Source organism: Fopius arisanus, unplaced genomic scaffold (assembly GCF_000806365.1).
Source record: "Fopius arisanus strain USDA-PBARC FA_bdor unplaced genomic scaffold, ASM80636v1 scaffold00005, whole genome shotgun sequence".
NCBI classification, from domain to species: domain Eukaryota; kingdom Metazoa; phylum Arthropoda; class Insecta; order Hymenoptera; family Braconidae; genus Fopius; species Fopius arisanus.
The window spans coordinates 1,453,995-1,466,353 of NW_011887744.1; the positions used below are offsets into that span (position 1 = coordinate 1,453,995).

Below are 12,359 nucleotides of genomic sequence, written 5' to 3' on the forward strand. Positions count from 1 at the left end.
AAAATTGTTCAGGAATATTCATTCGTCCATTCTCAACAATTACAAGTAATATTCCAGTAACCAAGCCTCTAAAACTATATACGCATTCTAGAGAAAAGAGAGTAATTCATAAATTCGATAATTACCGAAATTAGTGGTGATTGAAATAATTGACTGCAATCCGATGTTCCGATAGTGGATTTTGAAAAATAGTGTGATAAAAAATTCTACCGCAGCTCCTCTGTGGATTGATGGAGAACCACTGGGGATCAGCGCGTCAGCTGATTCGCAGAAAATTTGGTTCGTAATTGGAAGTCGTTGTGCATTTCAAACAGACAGGCCTGTGATACTCGATTAATTCAATTTTATTGCGATTATAATCAAGAGGATGGCTGAATACACGGTGATCACCTCAGATTTCGTGAATCTAACTATTTCGAATTCCGGACAGCAATCGTGCTCCGTCGAGAGAAGATTTCAGAAGGGAATTACCATAGATGACTTTAAGGTACAATTACCAATAACATTTAGGTACTTAAATTCAATAATTTCCTGGTTTTCATTAAAATACTGTGTACTACACGTATTTATGAGTAATAATTCGTGTATTATCGAAGAAATAGTGAATGGAATAAAGTAATAGAATTTTCGTGGTTCCTTTTGATTTATTGGATCGTCTCCAGGGAAAATTGGAGCTACTGACAGGAGGTAATCGTGCCACGATGAAACTGGAGGTCTACGACAAGAATAATCAGTCAGTCTGCAGTCCTGATAATGGATCACGTCTCCTAGGGTCCTATCCCATCGACGATGGCATGAGAGTTCATGTAATATTCCTCATTTGTTTTTTTTTACTATTGTCCTCTTGTCCTCTACTGCTAATGACTGATTGCCCTAGGTTACTGACACATTCATTCGTCCAGAGGAGGACTTGTCGAAGGTGGAAAAATTCGAGATATCTGAGGAGGAATATTCAAAGCGTCCAGGTAAATTTCCCAATTATTGAAAATCCCGAGTTCTCGGTTGATTTAATTAAGCCGAAATTTAATGAATAAATTTCGGGGGTTTGAAGACACCGTTAAGGCATTTCTGGCGAAGAATAAATTGGGAAAATATAATGAGGAAGAGCTTAAGAAGAGGGAGGAAGAGAAAAAGCTCGAGGAAGTTGCAGAGGAGGCGCTTGCTCTCACAATTAACGTGGGTAATCGCTGTGAAGTTTCTGTGCCTTCATTTCCAAAACGAAGAGCAACCGTGATGTACGTTGGTGAGTAATAATTTATCATTTTTTTTATGGTGAACTCCCCTTGAATTAAAAGAGCAATGGGTTATTTTTTGTTTTTAATTTCGATCTGTCGATTTTTCTGGAATGCTCGATTTGACTGCAATCACCTTTCTAAGATTATAATAGTGGAAAACATCGGGTGACTCTTCAATTCAATTATATTATGATTAATTTTCAACGTTAAAATCGCAATTATTCATGAATATACGCAACGGCGCACGTCAGGGACCGAGTTGTAATTATTTAGACATAAGGCAAATTAATTTTTTCAGGCAAAACAGATTTCAAAGAGGGCTGGTGGGTTGGAGTTAAATATGACGAGCCATTGGGGAAAAATGATGGATCGTAAGTATCCTACGATCACTTACATTCTTAAATTGTATCTAAATTTTTTATTTTCGTGTCAAATGTATAATTTCCCTTTTAATAGCGTAAGTGGAAAGAGATACTTCGAGTGTCCTCCCAAATACGGAGGATTCGTGAAACCTGCGTACATCAAAATAGGAGATTTTCCAGAAGAGGATTACAATCTCAACGAGGAGTTATAAATATCAAAGATTTTCTAGGCTAATAAATCGTAACGTTTTTCATTTTTGATACAAAATCGTACTGCTAACGTTTTTTAATTACATCGACTAGATAGAGAATTAATTTCTTTATGTAGCTTTCCATATTTTCAATCGATAGGGAAAAGAATGCATCGACTCATCAAAATAAATGCACACTATTTCTAATCTTATCAAAATTTATATTTATACAATTAATCACAATTACACACGTTCATTCGTCCAAGATCCACGCCAGAGAAAAATTCCGTACAAGTCCTGCAATCAATTTTAATTACTCATTTAATATTTCCTTCTCTTAATGATATCCGGCCTCCAATTAACAGGATGCGTTTCCTCGCTGGCACTGTCATCTTCTTTATAAACCTTAATAGTTTTGTCAGCCTCAGTGGTGATCATCCTCGTGCCAGACATATCGAAAGTGATGCTGAAGATTCCCCCTTCACTGTCCATGGAGCCAGGCTGGACGGGAGCCTGAAGCCTTTGAAAATTGTAACCAGTCCTCCAGTCCCAAAGATGCATAGTGCCATTATCGGCCCCAGAAACGAGCACGCCGTCCTCATTAACAGCCAGGCAATTGACAATAGCATTATGTCCAGACAAATTCTGGATATAAATCCCATCAGGACACTTCCACTGTTTAATATTGTCAGGGGATGCTGAAGCGAACATGTTTTGCGTTGGATGAAAGCAAACGGATCGAACGCTCTTCTTGTGATTCGTCAATGTGATTCTGGTCTTTCCAGCGGCTAAATCCCACAGTCTAATCGTGCAATCGTGGCTGCCTGTAACGATCTGAGGCTCTGACGCCTGGCAGATTACACTGGCAACAGTATTTGTGTGCCCTACGAGGGTATGGACGTTTGCCTTCGTCCTCATGTCCCAGACTCGTCCTGTCGAATCCCTACCAGCTGTCACCAAGACGTCAATCGTGGGATGAAGAGCCAACGAATAGACTGCTGACAAATGTCCATGATAATGACGAATAACTTTGTTGTACTCCAAATCCCAGCATTTTACCTGCGATCACAAAAATGATATCATACTTTGCATTTAGTTAATTATTCCAAGCAGCCGACATTTTCCAATTCTCAATTTATTCCTCACCTGTCTGTCTTCACCACATGAGAACAAGTAAGGATGCCTGTGAGATACTGCCAGACCTCGAACGCTGCTGATGTGACCAGTCAAGGAGACCTTTAATTTTCCACTGGCTAAATCCCAGATCTTGATTACTCGATCTCCAGAGCCAGTAGCAAACCACTCGTTTCCAGGTTCCACGGCGCAGCAACGCACCCAACCCAGATGACCACTGATAACTCTGTAGAGTTTCCATGGGGCATGCCACTTGGGTTTAGCCATCGTCGGGGCTTTTTTCACGGGAAGTGCAACAGTGTTTGATGATGAATTGGACGGGACGAGAGTCGACGAGACTGGAGTGGAAGTGGGTGTGTAAGGAACAACAGTCGAACTCTCAGGAGTGGTGAATGATTCGTCACCAGGAGGTGGTGGATCTGCTGCGTCGTTGTCGGAGGGTCGGGGCTTCGTCTGAGCGTTCTGTTTCACTCGGTCCATTATTGGACCGTACGAGTCACGGGATTTAATCATCTTCTTCTGTTTTTCCACGGATTCGTCGACTGGAGGGAGAGACCCGTAGTTGTGAAGGAAAAAATCATGAGAACGCTTCAAAGAACGAAAGACTAGGGTATGGACTGACAGCTTCTGCACGTCCTGCAAATAAATCACAATACCATTTGCAAAAATGGAAAAATTCGTTGATATTTCAAGGACAAAACCTGGTTCAATAAAAATTTTCCAATTATTGATAAGCAGGACCTCAAGTAATTAAATAATGCTCGTGTGGGTTTTCTGTATTGATGAAATTATTCGGGATATGATAGTGACGATAGAATCATTTACTTACCATTTTAGGGCGATTAATGAGGTTGAATTATATTGAACTGAACTTTCACGCTTTTATACACTTTATTATTCAACACTTGAAGTTTTGAGAGGTTAAGAGCAAAGAGGATTGACTAAAGTAGAGGCTCAGTTCTGGGGGTTTGAGTGACCCCAGCGGCATCGTAGTACTGCACCCCAAGAGAGGGAGGGCGCTCCACGCAATGCTGGGGTGCCCATCAAGTCGACGGGGTTAATTTTATTTTCTGCGGCATGAATGCTTTTTGTTTTTTGTTTGTTTACCTGGAATTTAGCCGCCTGTAGAACGAGTGGAAGGGGGAAGCCACATTTTGTGGAATTCTAAAAGAAAAAAATTATTCAATATGTAAAAGATATACTCAGAGAACATGACAATCGAAGAGCTATTCACTGAAATTTTCACTGGAAGTGAAAAATTCGAAATGTTTGTAAAAGTATCAGGGGAACATGACAATCGAGGAGCTATTCACTGAAATTTTCACTGGAAGTGAAAAATTCGAAATTTTTGTAAAAGTATCAGGAGAACATGAGAAGCGAGGAGCTATTCACTGAAATTTTCACTGGAAGTGAAAAATTCGAAATTTTTGTAAAAGTATCAGGAGAACATGACAATCGAGGAGCTATTCACTGAAATTTTCACTGGAAGTGAAAAATTCGAAATTTTGGAAAAAAGTATCAGGGTATCATGACAATCGAAGAGCTATTCAGTTTTTAACCAATATTTCAATTGATTAGCCATTTAAAAAAGAAAAAATTGGAATTATTTAAGAAAAAAATGAATGACGGCGGGATTGAACCCGGGCCGTCGGCGTGTTAGCCAAGTACGTTACTGCTAGGATAACGTACTATTATAATAATAAAATTTCACTAGGAGTATATATTTTGCAAAAGTATCGTTTTAAAAAATTACTAATTTTTCAATTTCACTGGATATCGTTCCGATTTTCAAATATTCAGTTTTTAAACGATATTTCCATTAATTAGCCATTTACCAAAACAAAAAATAGGAATTATTAAAAAAAAAAAAATTAATGTGGACGGGGGATCGAACCCCAGTCGTCGGCGTGCTAGCCGAGCACGTTACCGATAGGACAACGCGCTCTTTATAAAAATATAATTTTATTAGTGGTATATGTTCAACATATTGAATAATTTTTTCCATTGGAATTCCACAAGATGTGGTTTCCCCCTTCCGTACGTTCTACAGTCGGCTAAATTTCAGTTAAACAAATAAAAAACAAAAAACATTCATACCGCAGAAAATAAAATTCACCCCGTCGACTTGAGACACCCCAGCATTGCAATAAAAATTTGTTAATAAAAAAAAATACCCCAGCATTGCGTGTGGCGCCCTCCCTCTCTTGGGGTGCAGTACTACGATGCTGCTGGGATCACTCAAACCCCCAGAACTGAGCCTCTACTTTAGTCAATGCTCTCTGGGAGCTCTTGTGGCTCTTGTGCTCATTCGCCCGAAATTTAGCAAAACCCGCAAATTGACGGCATCATGGCACCTGTAGATAGTTCTCCAACGACAAATATGAACGGTTTCGAATTGATTTCCTCGATAAAATCAAACGATACCATTCCAGTTCACAAATACAAGTCCTCGAGAACCGGAATAACAGTTTTCATCGCTGAAGTTGATGGCCCAGTAGTTGGGGGATACTTCTGCATCGGTAAATGAGCTATCCATAACCTTCATGAGTCAATATAATTGTAACGCACCACCGCAAAATTAATTTGATCGACTAATTACAACCACAGACTTTCTTTAGCTATTGGTTGATCGAAAACTATCGATTTCAGGAGGAAATTTCGTCTCACCTTTTTTCGTTTCCATCTCAACTGGATAGTTTTCGAGATAAATAGATGATTATTCAAAATATTGAAGTAGCCCGATGATAAATGTACTTTTAACCATTGACAAATACTAAAAATAAATTCTCCTGAATCCAGCAACTGAAGCATTCGATGATGACGGCCTCCCCCACACCCTGGAGCATCTCGTCTTCATGGGAAGCGAGGACTATCCCTACAAAGGAGTCCTGGACCTTCTGGGTAACCGTTGCCTGGCTTCAGGTACAAATGCCTGGACCGACACCGATCACACAAACTACACCATAACAACAGTTGGAAGCGAGGGCCTTCTCACCTTGATGCCAATATATCTGGACCATATTCTGTTCCCCACACTGACGGACACTGCCTTCCTGACGGAGGTCCACCACATCAACTCTGAGGGTGAGGACGGTGGAATAATCTACTGTGAGATGCAGAACAAAGAGAACACTGGGGAGAGCCTGTCCTCAGTGGAGCTCATTCGCTCGATTTACCCCGGGAAATGTGGTTACAAGTCGGTGACAGGGGGCCTCCTGAAAAATCTGAGGGAGAGCACAAGTAACGAGAAAGTCAAGGCATTTCACAAGGAGTACTACAGACCAGAGAATTTGACCATCATACTAACAGGCCAGGTGCAGCACGCAGAGGTCTTCAAGGCCCTTCGCCCCCTGGAGGACAAGATAATCTCAAGAGGTAGTGGAGGACCTTTCCAGAGACCCTGGCAGAGTGCAGTGCCCCCTTTCCCCGCAGATACTGAGCAGGACATCCTGTACCCCTGCGATGACGAGGATAATGGCCTCGTGTCAGCTGGATGGAGGGGTCCCTCTGGAGTCAGTGAACTCTACGACCTGACAGGCTGCTCCCTCCTCTTGAAATATCTCACTGATAACTCAGTGAGTCCTTTGCAAAAAGAATTCGTCGAGATCGAGGACCCCTACGCCTGCAACGTGGACTTCTGCCTAATTGAAAACTCAGTATCGGTCCTTTATCTGATGTTTCGTGGTGTTCCTCTTCCAAAGATTCCCCTGGTGAAGGGCCACTTGAAGCAAGTACTGTCAGACGTCTGCAAAAATGGCATCGACATAAAACGAATGGCCACTGTTATTCACAGACATCAGCTGGAGACCCTGAGTAATCTGGAGAACATGCCTCACGATGCTATCGCTTTTATGTTGATTGGTGATGCTCTTTATGGACGCGATAACAAGGACCTGGAGCAGAGGCTGAATGCCATCGAGATTTTGAAGAAGCTGGCAGCCGAGGAGGAGTCTTACTGGATAAATCTTCTCAAGAAGTACCTCATCGAGGCGCCAATGGCTGTGGTGAATGCCAGGCCCAGTGTCGAGAAGCAGAAAGAAATCGCTGAGGCTGAGCAGCAGAGATTCAAGGATAGGAAGAATACACTGGGAGAAGAAGGACTCAAGCAGAAGGAGAAGGATATTCAGGCAGCAGTTGCAAAGAACGAAGCACCAATTCCCGACGAGGTCCTCACGTGTGTCCCAGTCCCAGGGACAGATTCCATTAATTTTCACAATGTCAGGAGCTTCGTTTGCGATGGGAACGAACAACATCCACGATTCGACCTCAAGAATATTCCTCTTTACACTTGTCTAGATCACGTTAACACCAATTTCGTGTATCTCTTCGTAGTGATGAATACAGCTGGGCTCGTCCAAGAGTCCAGGCGTTATCTTCCCCTGATTCTCGAAGCCATTGGAGAGTGCCCCATCGAGAGAAATGGAACTCTCATTCCTTATGAGGATGTTGTCGCTGAGATCGAGGCTGATACCATCGCTGTCGATTCCAGGATGGGCTTCGAGGGTGTCTCCAAATTTTCCTGTGGGGCCTACAGCCACAGTGTCAATCTCATGCTTCAGATAGAGATGTCCAAGTACGCTAAAGGGATTCAGTGGATCAGGGAGTTGCTTTATGATACCAAGTTCAATCCCGAGAGACTGAGAATCATTGCCTCTAAAATGCTGAACGAGATCACAATCTGCAAGAAAAAGGGACACAAGATCTGTGGGGATCTTATGAGAGGGCTGATGTTTAATAAAGAGAGCAATCATTTCAATGCCAGTTTGATGAGACAGCAGATGTTCCTCACGAAAATAGTGGAGAAGCTGGGTAGTGATGGTCAGGCTGTCGTTGCTGAGATCGAAAAAATTGTCAAGAGCTTGACTGATGGAGGAAATGTTCTTATTTATATCGCAACGAATGTAGATAAGCTGAAAAATTACGTTAAGGATCTTTACAGCCCTTGGAATGTCCTGCAAGTGAAGGAGGCCGAGAAGAAGAAGTTGCAAATCCTCCCCGATTGGAAGCTCATCAACTCTAAGGAGGAAATAAAGCTCCAGGGATGTGTTCTGGGGCTGGGATGTGTCGATTCAGCCTTTTTGTCACAAACTTGCGCGTGTATCAATGACTTTGAACATCCGGACTTGGCACCTCTCCTCGTTTGCCTGCAATATCTTACGCAATTGGAAGGTCCAATGTGGAAACAAGTTCGTGGTCAAGGTCTTGCTTATAGCTTTAATATTTGCGCTAGACCTAACGAGGGCCTCATGTATTTAACTTTCTACGCATCTGCCAATATCGTTGGAGCGTATAAGGAGACTAAAGCAATTATTGAAAGCCATATTTTGAATGACTTGTGGGAGAGAACGCTCTACGACAGTGCCAAGTCCTCTTTAATCTTCGAAATCGTTGAGAGAGAGAAGAGTGTTGGAGATACAGTGTCTCAATCTTTGCTATCGTACTTCAAGAACGTCTCTCATGATTACAATCGTCAAATGGTTAAGAAGATTTACACAGTTGGCTTCAAGAGCTTGAGTCAAATGGCCAAGAAGTATATCAAACCTCTCTTCGAATCTGACCACTGCAGAACTGTTGTTGTCTGTCATCCATCCAAGATCGCTGAAGTATCTGAAGCATTCAAAAACTACAGCCAGAATCTCGAGATGTATACGTCTCTAGAAAATAGTTACCTCAACACCTGGTGAATGCATTCAACTCCTTCAACAAAATTTGCTTAAAAACCTCGAGTGTGGGAAAATGTACAAAACCAAACGTATTACGCAGGTGCTTCATGATTATGATTAAAAATCAGATGTCATGATAAGTATCACACGTGCCATACGTGGAGAGAAAAAAATGCAAAGGAGTTTTAATTATTGTAGCATTTAATGAGATTTGCACTTGCCGAGCACAGACTGCTGAATATTTTTGAAGGAGCCAATTATTTATACACTGAGCATTTAAATTTCAGCGTCTTATAGGAATTGAAGGAGTTATCGATATCATATGCACTGGTCCTAATTAAATTTTCTAGGAGTGAATTTCTATTTGAATTAATTTTTATATATGTTAATGAATCATTTATATTGAATGCTAATTGCCGATTGAAATACAAAACTAAATTGAAAGTATAACTCGTTGCGTCATTAATTAAATATCGAATCAAATTCTGTTTTTTCGTTTTCTTTACGCCATTTTACGCCATTTTACGAAAAGATCGATTTAAATGAACAATAAATAATTGATTGAATTTACACGAGTGAATAAAAGGAATGGGAGTGAATGGCGAGAAGATCACGTAAATTTTTTAATTTGATCTAATATCAAGTTGAGGTATTTGTTTAGAAATAATTCATTAATTCAGATTAGAATGCACGCATTAAAATGAAACTAAGCATTTCATATTCATTTACCAGGAGAGGTAACTGAACGATTCACTCGAGGTACCGACGATATTCATACGGTTGTAATCAAATGAGGTAGTGATACGCATCGAATTCACTCCAAAGTCCACCGACTCAACAAGTCCTTTGGACTTTTTCGCAATTCAAGGAGCTGGACTTTTTAGCGTTCGTGAAATCCACTCACAAGATATCCTACATTCGCCACCGTCAAAATCAGGGTTCGTTAAACTCGAGGAGAAGTTGTTGGCCCTGATGTTCCACAGCCGTGCAACACAATTTGTCATCTCTCCAATTCGCTCAATGTTTCGCTGGTTTTCTAGGTGAAAAAAAAATGAACACGGGGAGAGGAACTCGATTATTTTTTTGAAATTTTTCACAATTCATCGGTTACCACTGGGTCATAATTATCATACAGTATAATCAAGCAGTTGATTTAATCACAAATTTATGCCATCAGTCATCAACTTTTGACCTGCATCGAACAAAGTCAGTGGCACTCGTGGAGGAGACAATGAATCTCACATTCACGAGTCACGTTTGAGAAATATTTCATGCAATTCCATACCATAATTACAGAGTGAAATCCTAAGACAATATACCGCAATCAACTAAACTTCCCATGTATAAATTCTCTCGATAAATATTTAAAAACAGTCAGCAACAACTTCTTAAATCCAAGAGAAGAAAAAAATTTGAATGGATAACGGATGGATTGGGAAAGCTTGATGTCGAAAATCTTGCAAGATCAGGGTTCTCCATGATAAATTTGGAATGCAAATGATGCGAAAAAATTGTGAAACCCTCATGACAACTTAAGAGTGACAAGCTAGAATTTTATATTTCTCGTCATTTCAAGACGCTTGAGAAAAGAAACGAAAAAGTCTAGTGTCCTCACTGCACGTTCAACTGATGTACGTGATGAGCATCGGACAATTGCTAACGAGTAAAGAACCATGTGCGATAAATGCAAATAGCTTGAGTACTTTTGCCTCAAATGACACCGAAGACAGGATGCAAATGCTAACCGTCGATTGCTGAAACCGTTAGACCGAACCACTGACTAACTGTCCCATTTCCTCATTAACAAAAACCATTTGCACAATTAATTCCACGATCTATTCCACGTCACGAAGAGACTCGCGTGGGTGTTGAATCGAGGGAAATTGAGTTGGAATATTCCGTGAGGATCGCATGGATAAAGATAATCCCGTTAAATAATTAATAAGTTTGATGACGTGCTGGAGAAAATTGGAGAACTGCAAATTTATAAACCGATTCCTGAATTATTTGGTGAATGCGCATAGCATATTGCTCCAGTTCCCGACTTTATTGCTATAATAATGCGTCGAGGAGAGTCGGCTACATGATTAACTTTTCAGTATTTAAGAATGTCCTGTCCCCTTTAATCCAAAATTACAGGTTTCCTTCATTTTCCGCCAAATAACTGGTATTCACCCAAAAAATATACCGTTCGTTGTATTTTATTATTATTTTATGAAAAATGTCACGAGCATAATTTTTCCGTATTTTTTATAAAGGTTTACGAATTTTTTAAAAGTTCAGATAAAATGCAGGAAAATTATAGCACATTCTCGTTATTTGAGGCAGCAGTTCGTAATAATCTCTCGCAGAAATATGAGAAGAAAAAATATTAGTTTTTATTACTTAATGATGGTTCTGAAAATTTGGAAAGATGTTGTTTACTTGTCAAACGTCGAGAAGGACGCATTTAAAAATCGTTGAAAGGTGTCTCTTTAAAAATCGTCGACGTGTCCTTGAATATATATTTATTAATTAGCCTGCCTGAATTTCTAGACGATTTTTTAAGACGTTTTGAGAAAACCAGTTGGGTGATGCGATCGACCGAAGGATCAATGAAAAAGTCTTCGAAATATTCCCCTTCGGATATATTTCGGCCATGGGAAGGCAATGAATAAATTATTCACTCCAAAGGTCACACTCATACATCATCATTCGACTTTGGAGTTGAAATGAACTCGTTGCACAGTCTGACGATGTGGAATCAATAAGTATCACAATAAGTAATAATTAATGAACATCCAGACATTTATTACAATCAAAGAATCATGAAGAAAAATACAGCCGATGATTAATGCCACGTGTTATCTTGTTCCGTCTTGGGGGAATCAAACCTCGAATCAAGAACATCAATAAGTCTGATTCATGATGATAGAGATAATGTTGTTGAATTGCAAATATGCGAAATTCTTTATTCAATCTATTCAAATTCACTGCCGATTGCATCTCAAGTCTCAGTTGAGACTCAAGAACAGAATATTCGCAGTCTTATTTATTGCACGAGAGGACATTTTCATCGGTGTAAAGAGTAAAGTGAAAACGTACAGTCAATTTTCTCCTCTTGCTGGAATAATCTGATAGTATGTAATAACTCACGACATTTTAAAATGTTCGAAATCGAACAGGTGTAATTTTCGGAGCGAATAGAAAATTACATGCGGGCAATTTCCGACTGATTGTTACTTCATGACTTTATGAAATAGGTTTGCAATTCCATTTTACTTTCATCGAGTGGCAGGGGTCTAATAACGAAGCAATAAATTATGAAATATTATAATATCCGACTGAATAAATAAATCATTCCGGAAAATCCAGTAATTTTTGTTGTTATGAGACAGCAATAGAAAATTCCCTCACCGAGAGACTGAAAAATCCCCGAAAAGGTCGATGACTTGAGGAATATCTTCGATTGTCCGAATTTGTTTGGGACTGAACAGCTCTCGAGTTTGGAGTACGTCTTATAAATTAGTCGCGTATCCTGGACTCTTTCCTCAGGGTACCATAAATCTTGGGTTTGAAGTATTGAGGAATTACAGGATTATTGTAACGTTTTGTTGATAATCCTAATATCGGTTTGGAAATGTGAAATTCTTCAAAATTACCACTGACAATCGCACGTGAGGGAATTCAGGGAAATTGTCAAGTATTGTCGGTCAACTTTCTATAGGATTTTCATTATCTTCCAGGAGTGCATCAGCATGCGACGAAGAAAGGACAGATCGACAAGTGGTTCGT

The 12,359-nt window shown here is 40.0% G+C and overlaps 3 protein-coding genes across 3 annotated transcripts; 2 read left to right on the forward strand and 1 right to left on the reverse strand.

The window, feature by feature from the left end:
- Positions 1 to 6: 6 nt before the first annotated feature.
- On the forward strand, positions 7 to 1,995 carry TBCB (tubulin-binding cofactor B). Its single transcript, XM_011315862.1, has 6 exons — positions 7 to 487; positions 663 to 806; positions 878 to 965; positions 1,052 to 1,243; positions 1,534 to 1,606; positions 1,692 to 1,995. Exons 1-6 carry the CDS (start codon positions 368 to 370, stop codon positions 1,807 to 1,809), a joined length of 735 nt encoding a protein of 244 aa, XP_011314164.1. The 5' UTR covers positions 7 to 367; the 3' UTR covers positions 1,810 to 1,995.
- On the reverse strand, positions 1,993 to 3,849 carry Tango4 (transport and golgi organization 4). The gene is made up of 3 exons (XM_011315861.1): positions 3,752 to 3,849; positions 2,935 to 3,558; positions 1,993 to 2,847 (listed from the first exon to the last, which is right to left on the reverse strand). Exons 1-3 carry the CDS (start codon positions 3,752 to 3,754, stop codon positions 2,110 to 2,112), a joined length of 1,365 nt encoding a protein of 454 aa, XP_011314163.1. The 5' UTR covers positions 3,755 to 3,849; the 3' UTR covers positions 1,993 to 2,109.
- A 1,371-nt stretch (positions 3,850 to 5,220) lies between these two features.
- Positions 5,221 to 9,035, forward strand: LOC105273431 (uncharacterized protein C05D11.1). Its single transcript, XM_011315863.1, has 2 exons — positions 5,221 to 5,441; positions 5,722 to 9,035. The coding sequence occupies exons 1-2, from the start codon at positions 5,270 to 5,272 to the stop codon at positions 8,604 to 8,606; spliced, it is 3,057 nt and encodes a 1,018-aa protein (XP_011314165.1). The 5' UTR covers positions 5,221 to 5,269; the 3' UTR covers positions 8,607 to 9,035.
- The last annotated feature ends 3,324 nt before the right edge of the window (positions 9,036 to 12,359 follow it).

Excerpts from the sequence above, each read along its gene's own strand:
- TBCB (XM_011315862.1), top strand. The coding sequence starts at position 368 with ATGGCTGAATACACGGTGATCACCTCAGATTTCGTGAATCTAACTATT. Across the intron at positions 488-662 it reads TTACCATAGATGACTTTAAG|GGAAAATTGGAGCTACTGAC; the intron begins GTACAATTACCA and ends GATCGTCTCCAG. Across the intron at positions 807-877 it reads ACGATGGCATGAGAGTTCAT|GTTACTGACACATTCATTCG; the intron begins GTAATATTCCTC and ends TGATTGCCCTAG.
- Tango4 (XM_011315861.1), bottom strand. Across the intron at positions 2,848-2,934 it reads CATGTGGTGAAGACAGACAG|GTAAAATGCTGGGATTTGGA; the intron begins GTGAGGAATAAA and ends TTGTGATCGCAG.
- LOC105273431 (XM_011315863.1), top strand. The coding sequence starts at position 5,270 with ATGGCACCTGTAGATAGTTCTCCAACGACAAATATGAACGGTTTCGAA. Across the intron at positions 5,442-5,721 it reads TGGGGGATACTTCTGCATCG|CAACTGAAGCATTCGATGAT; the intron begins GTAAATGAGCTA and ends TCCTGAATCCAG.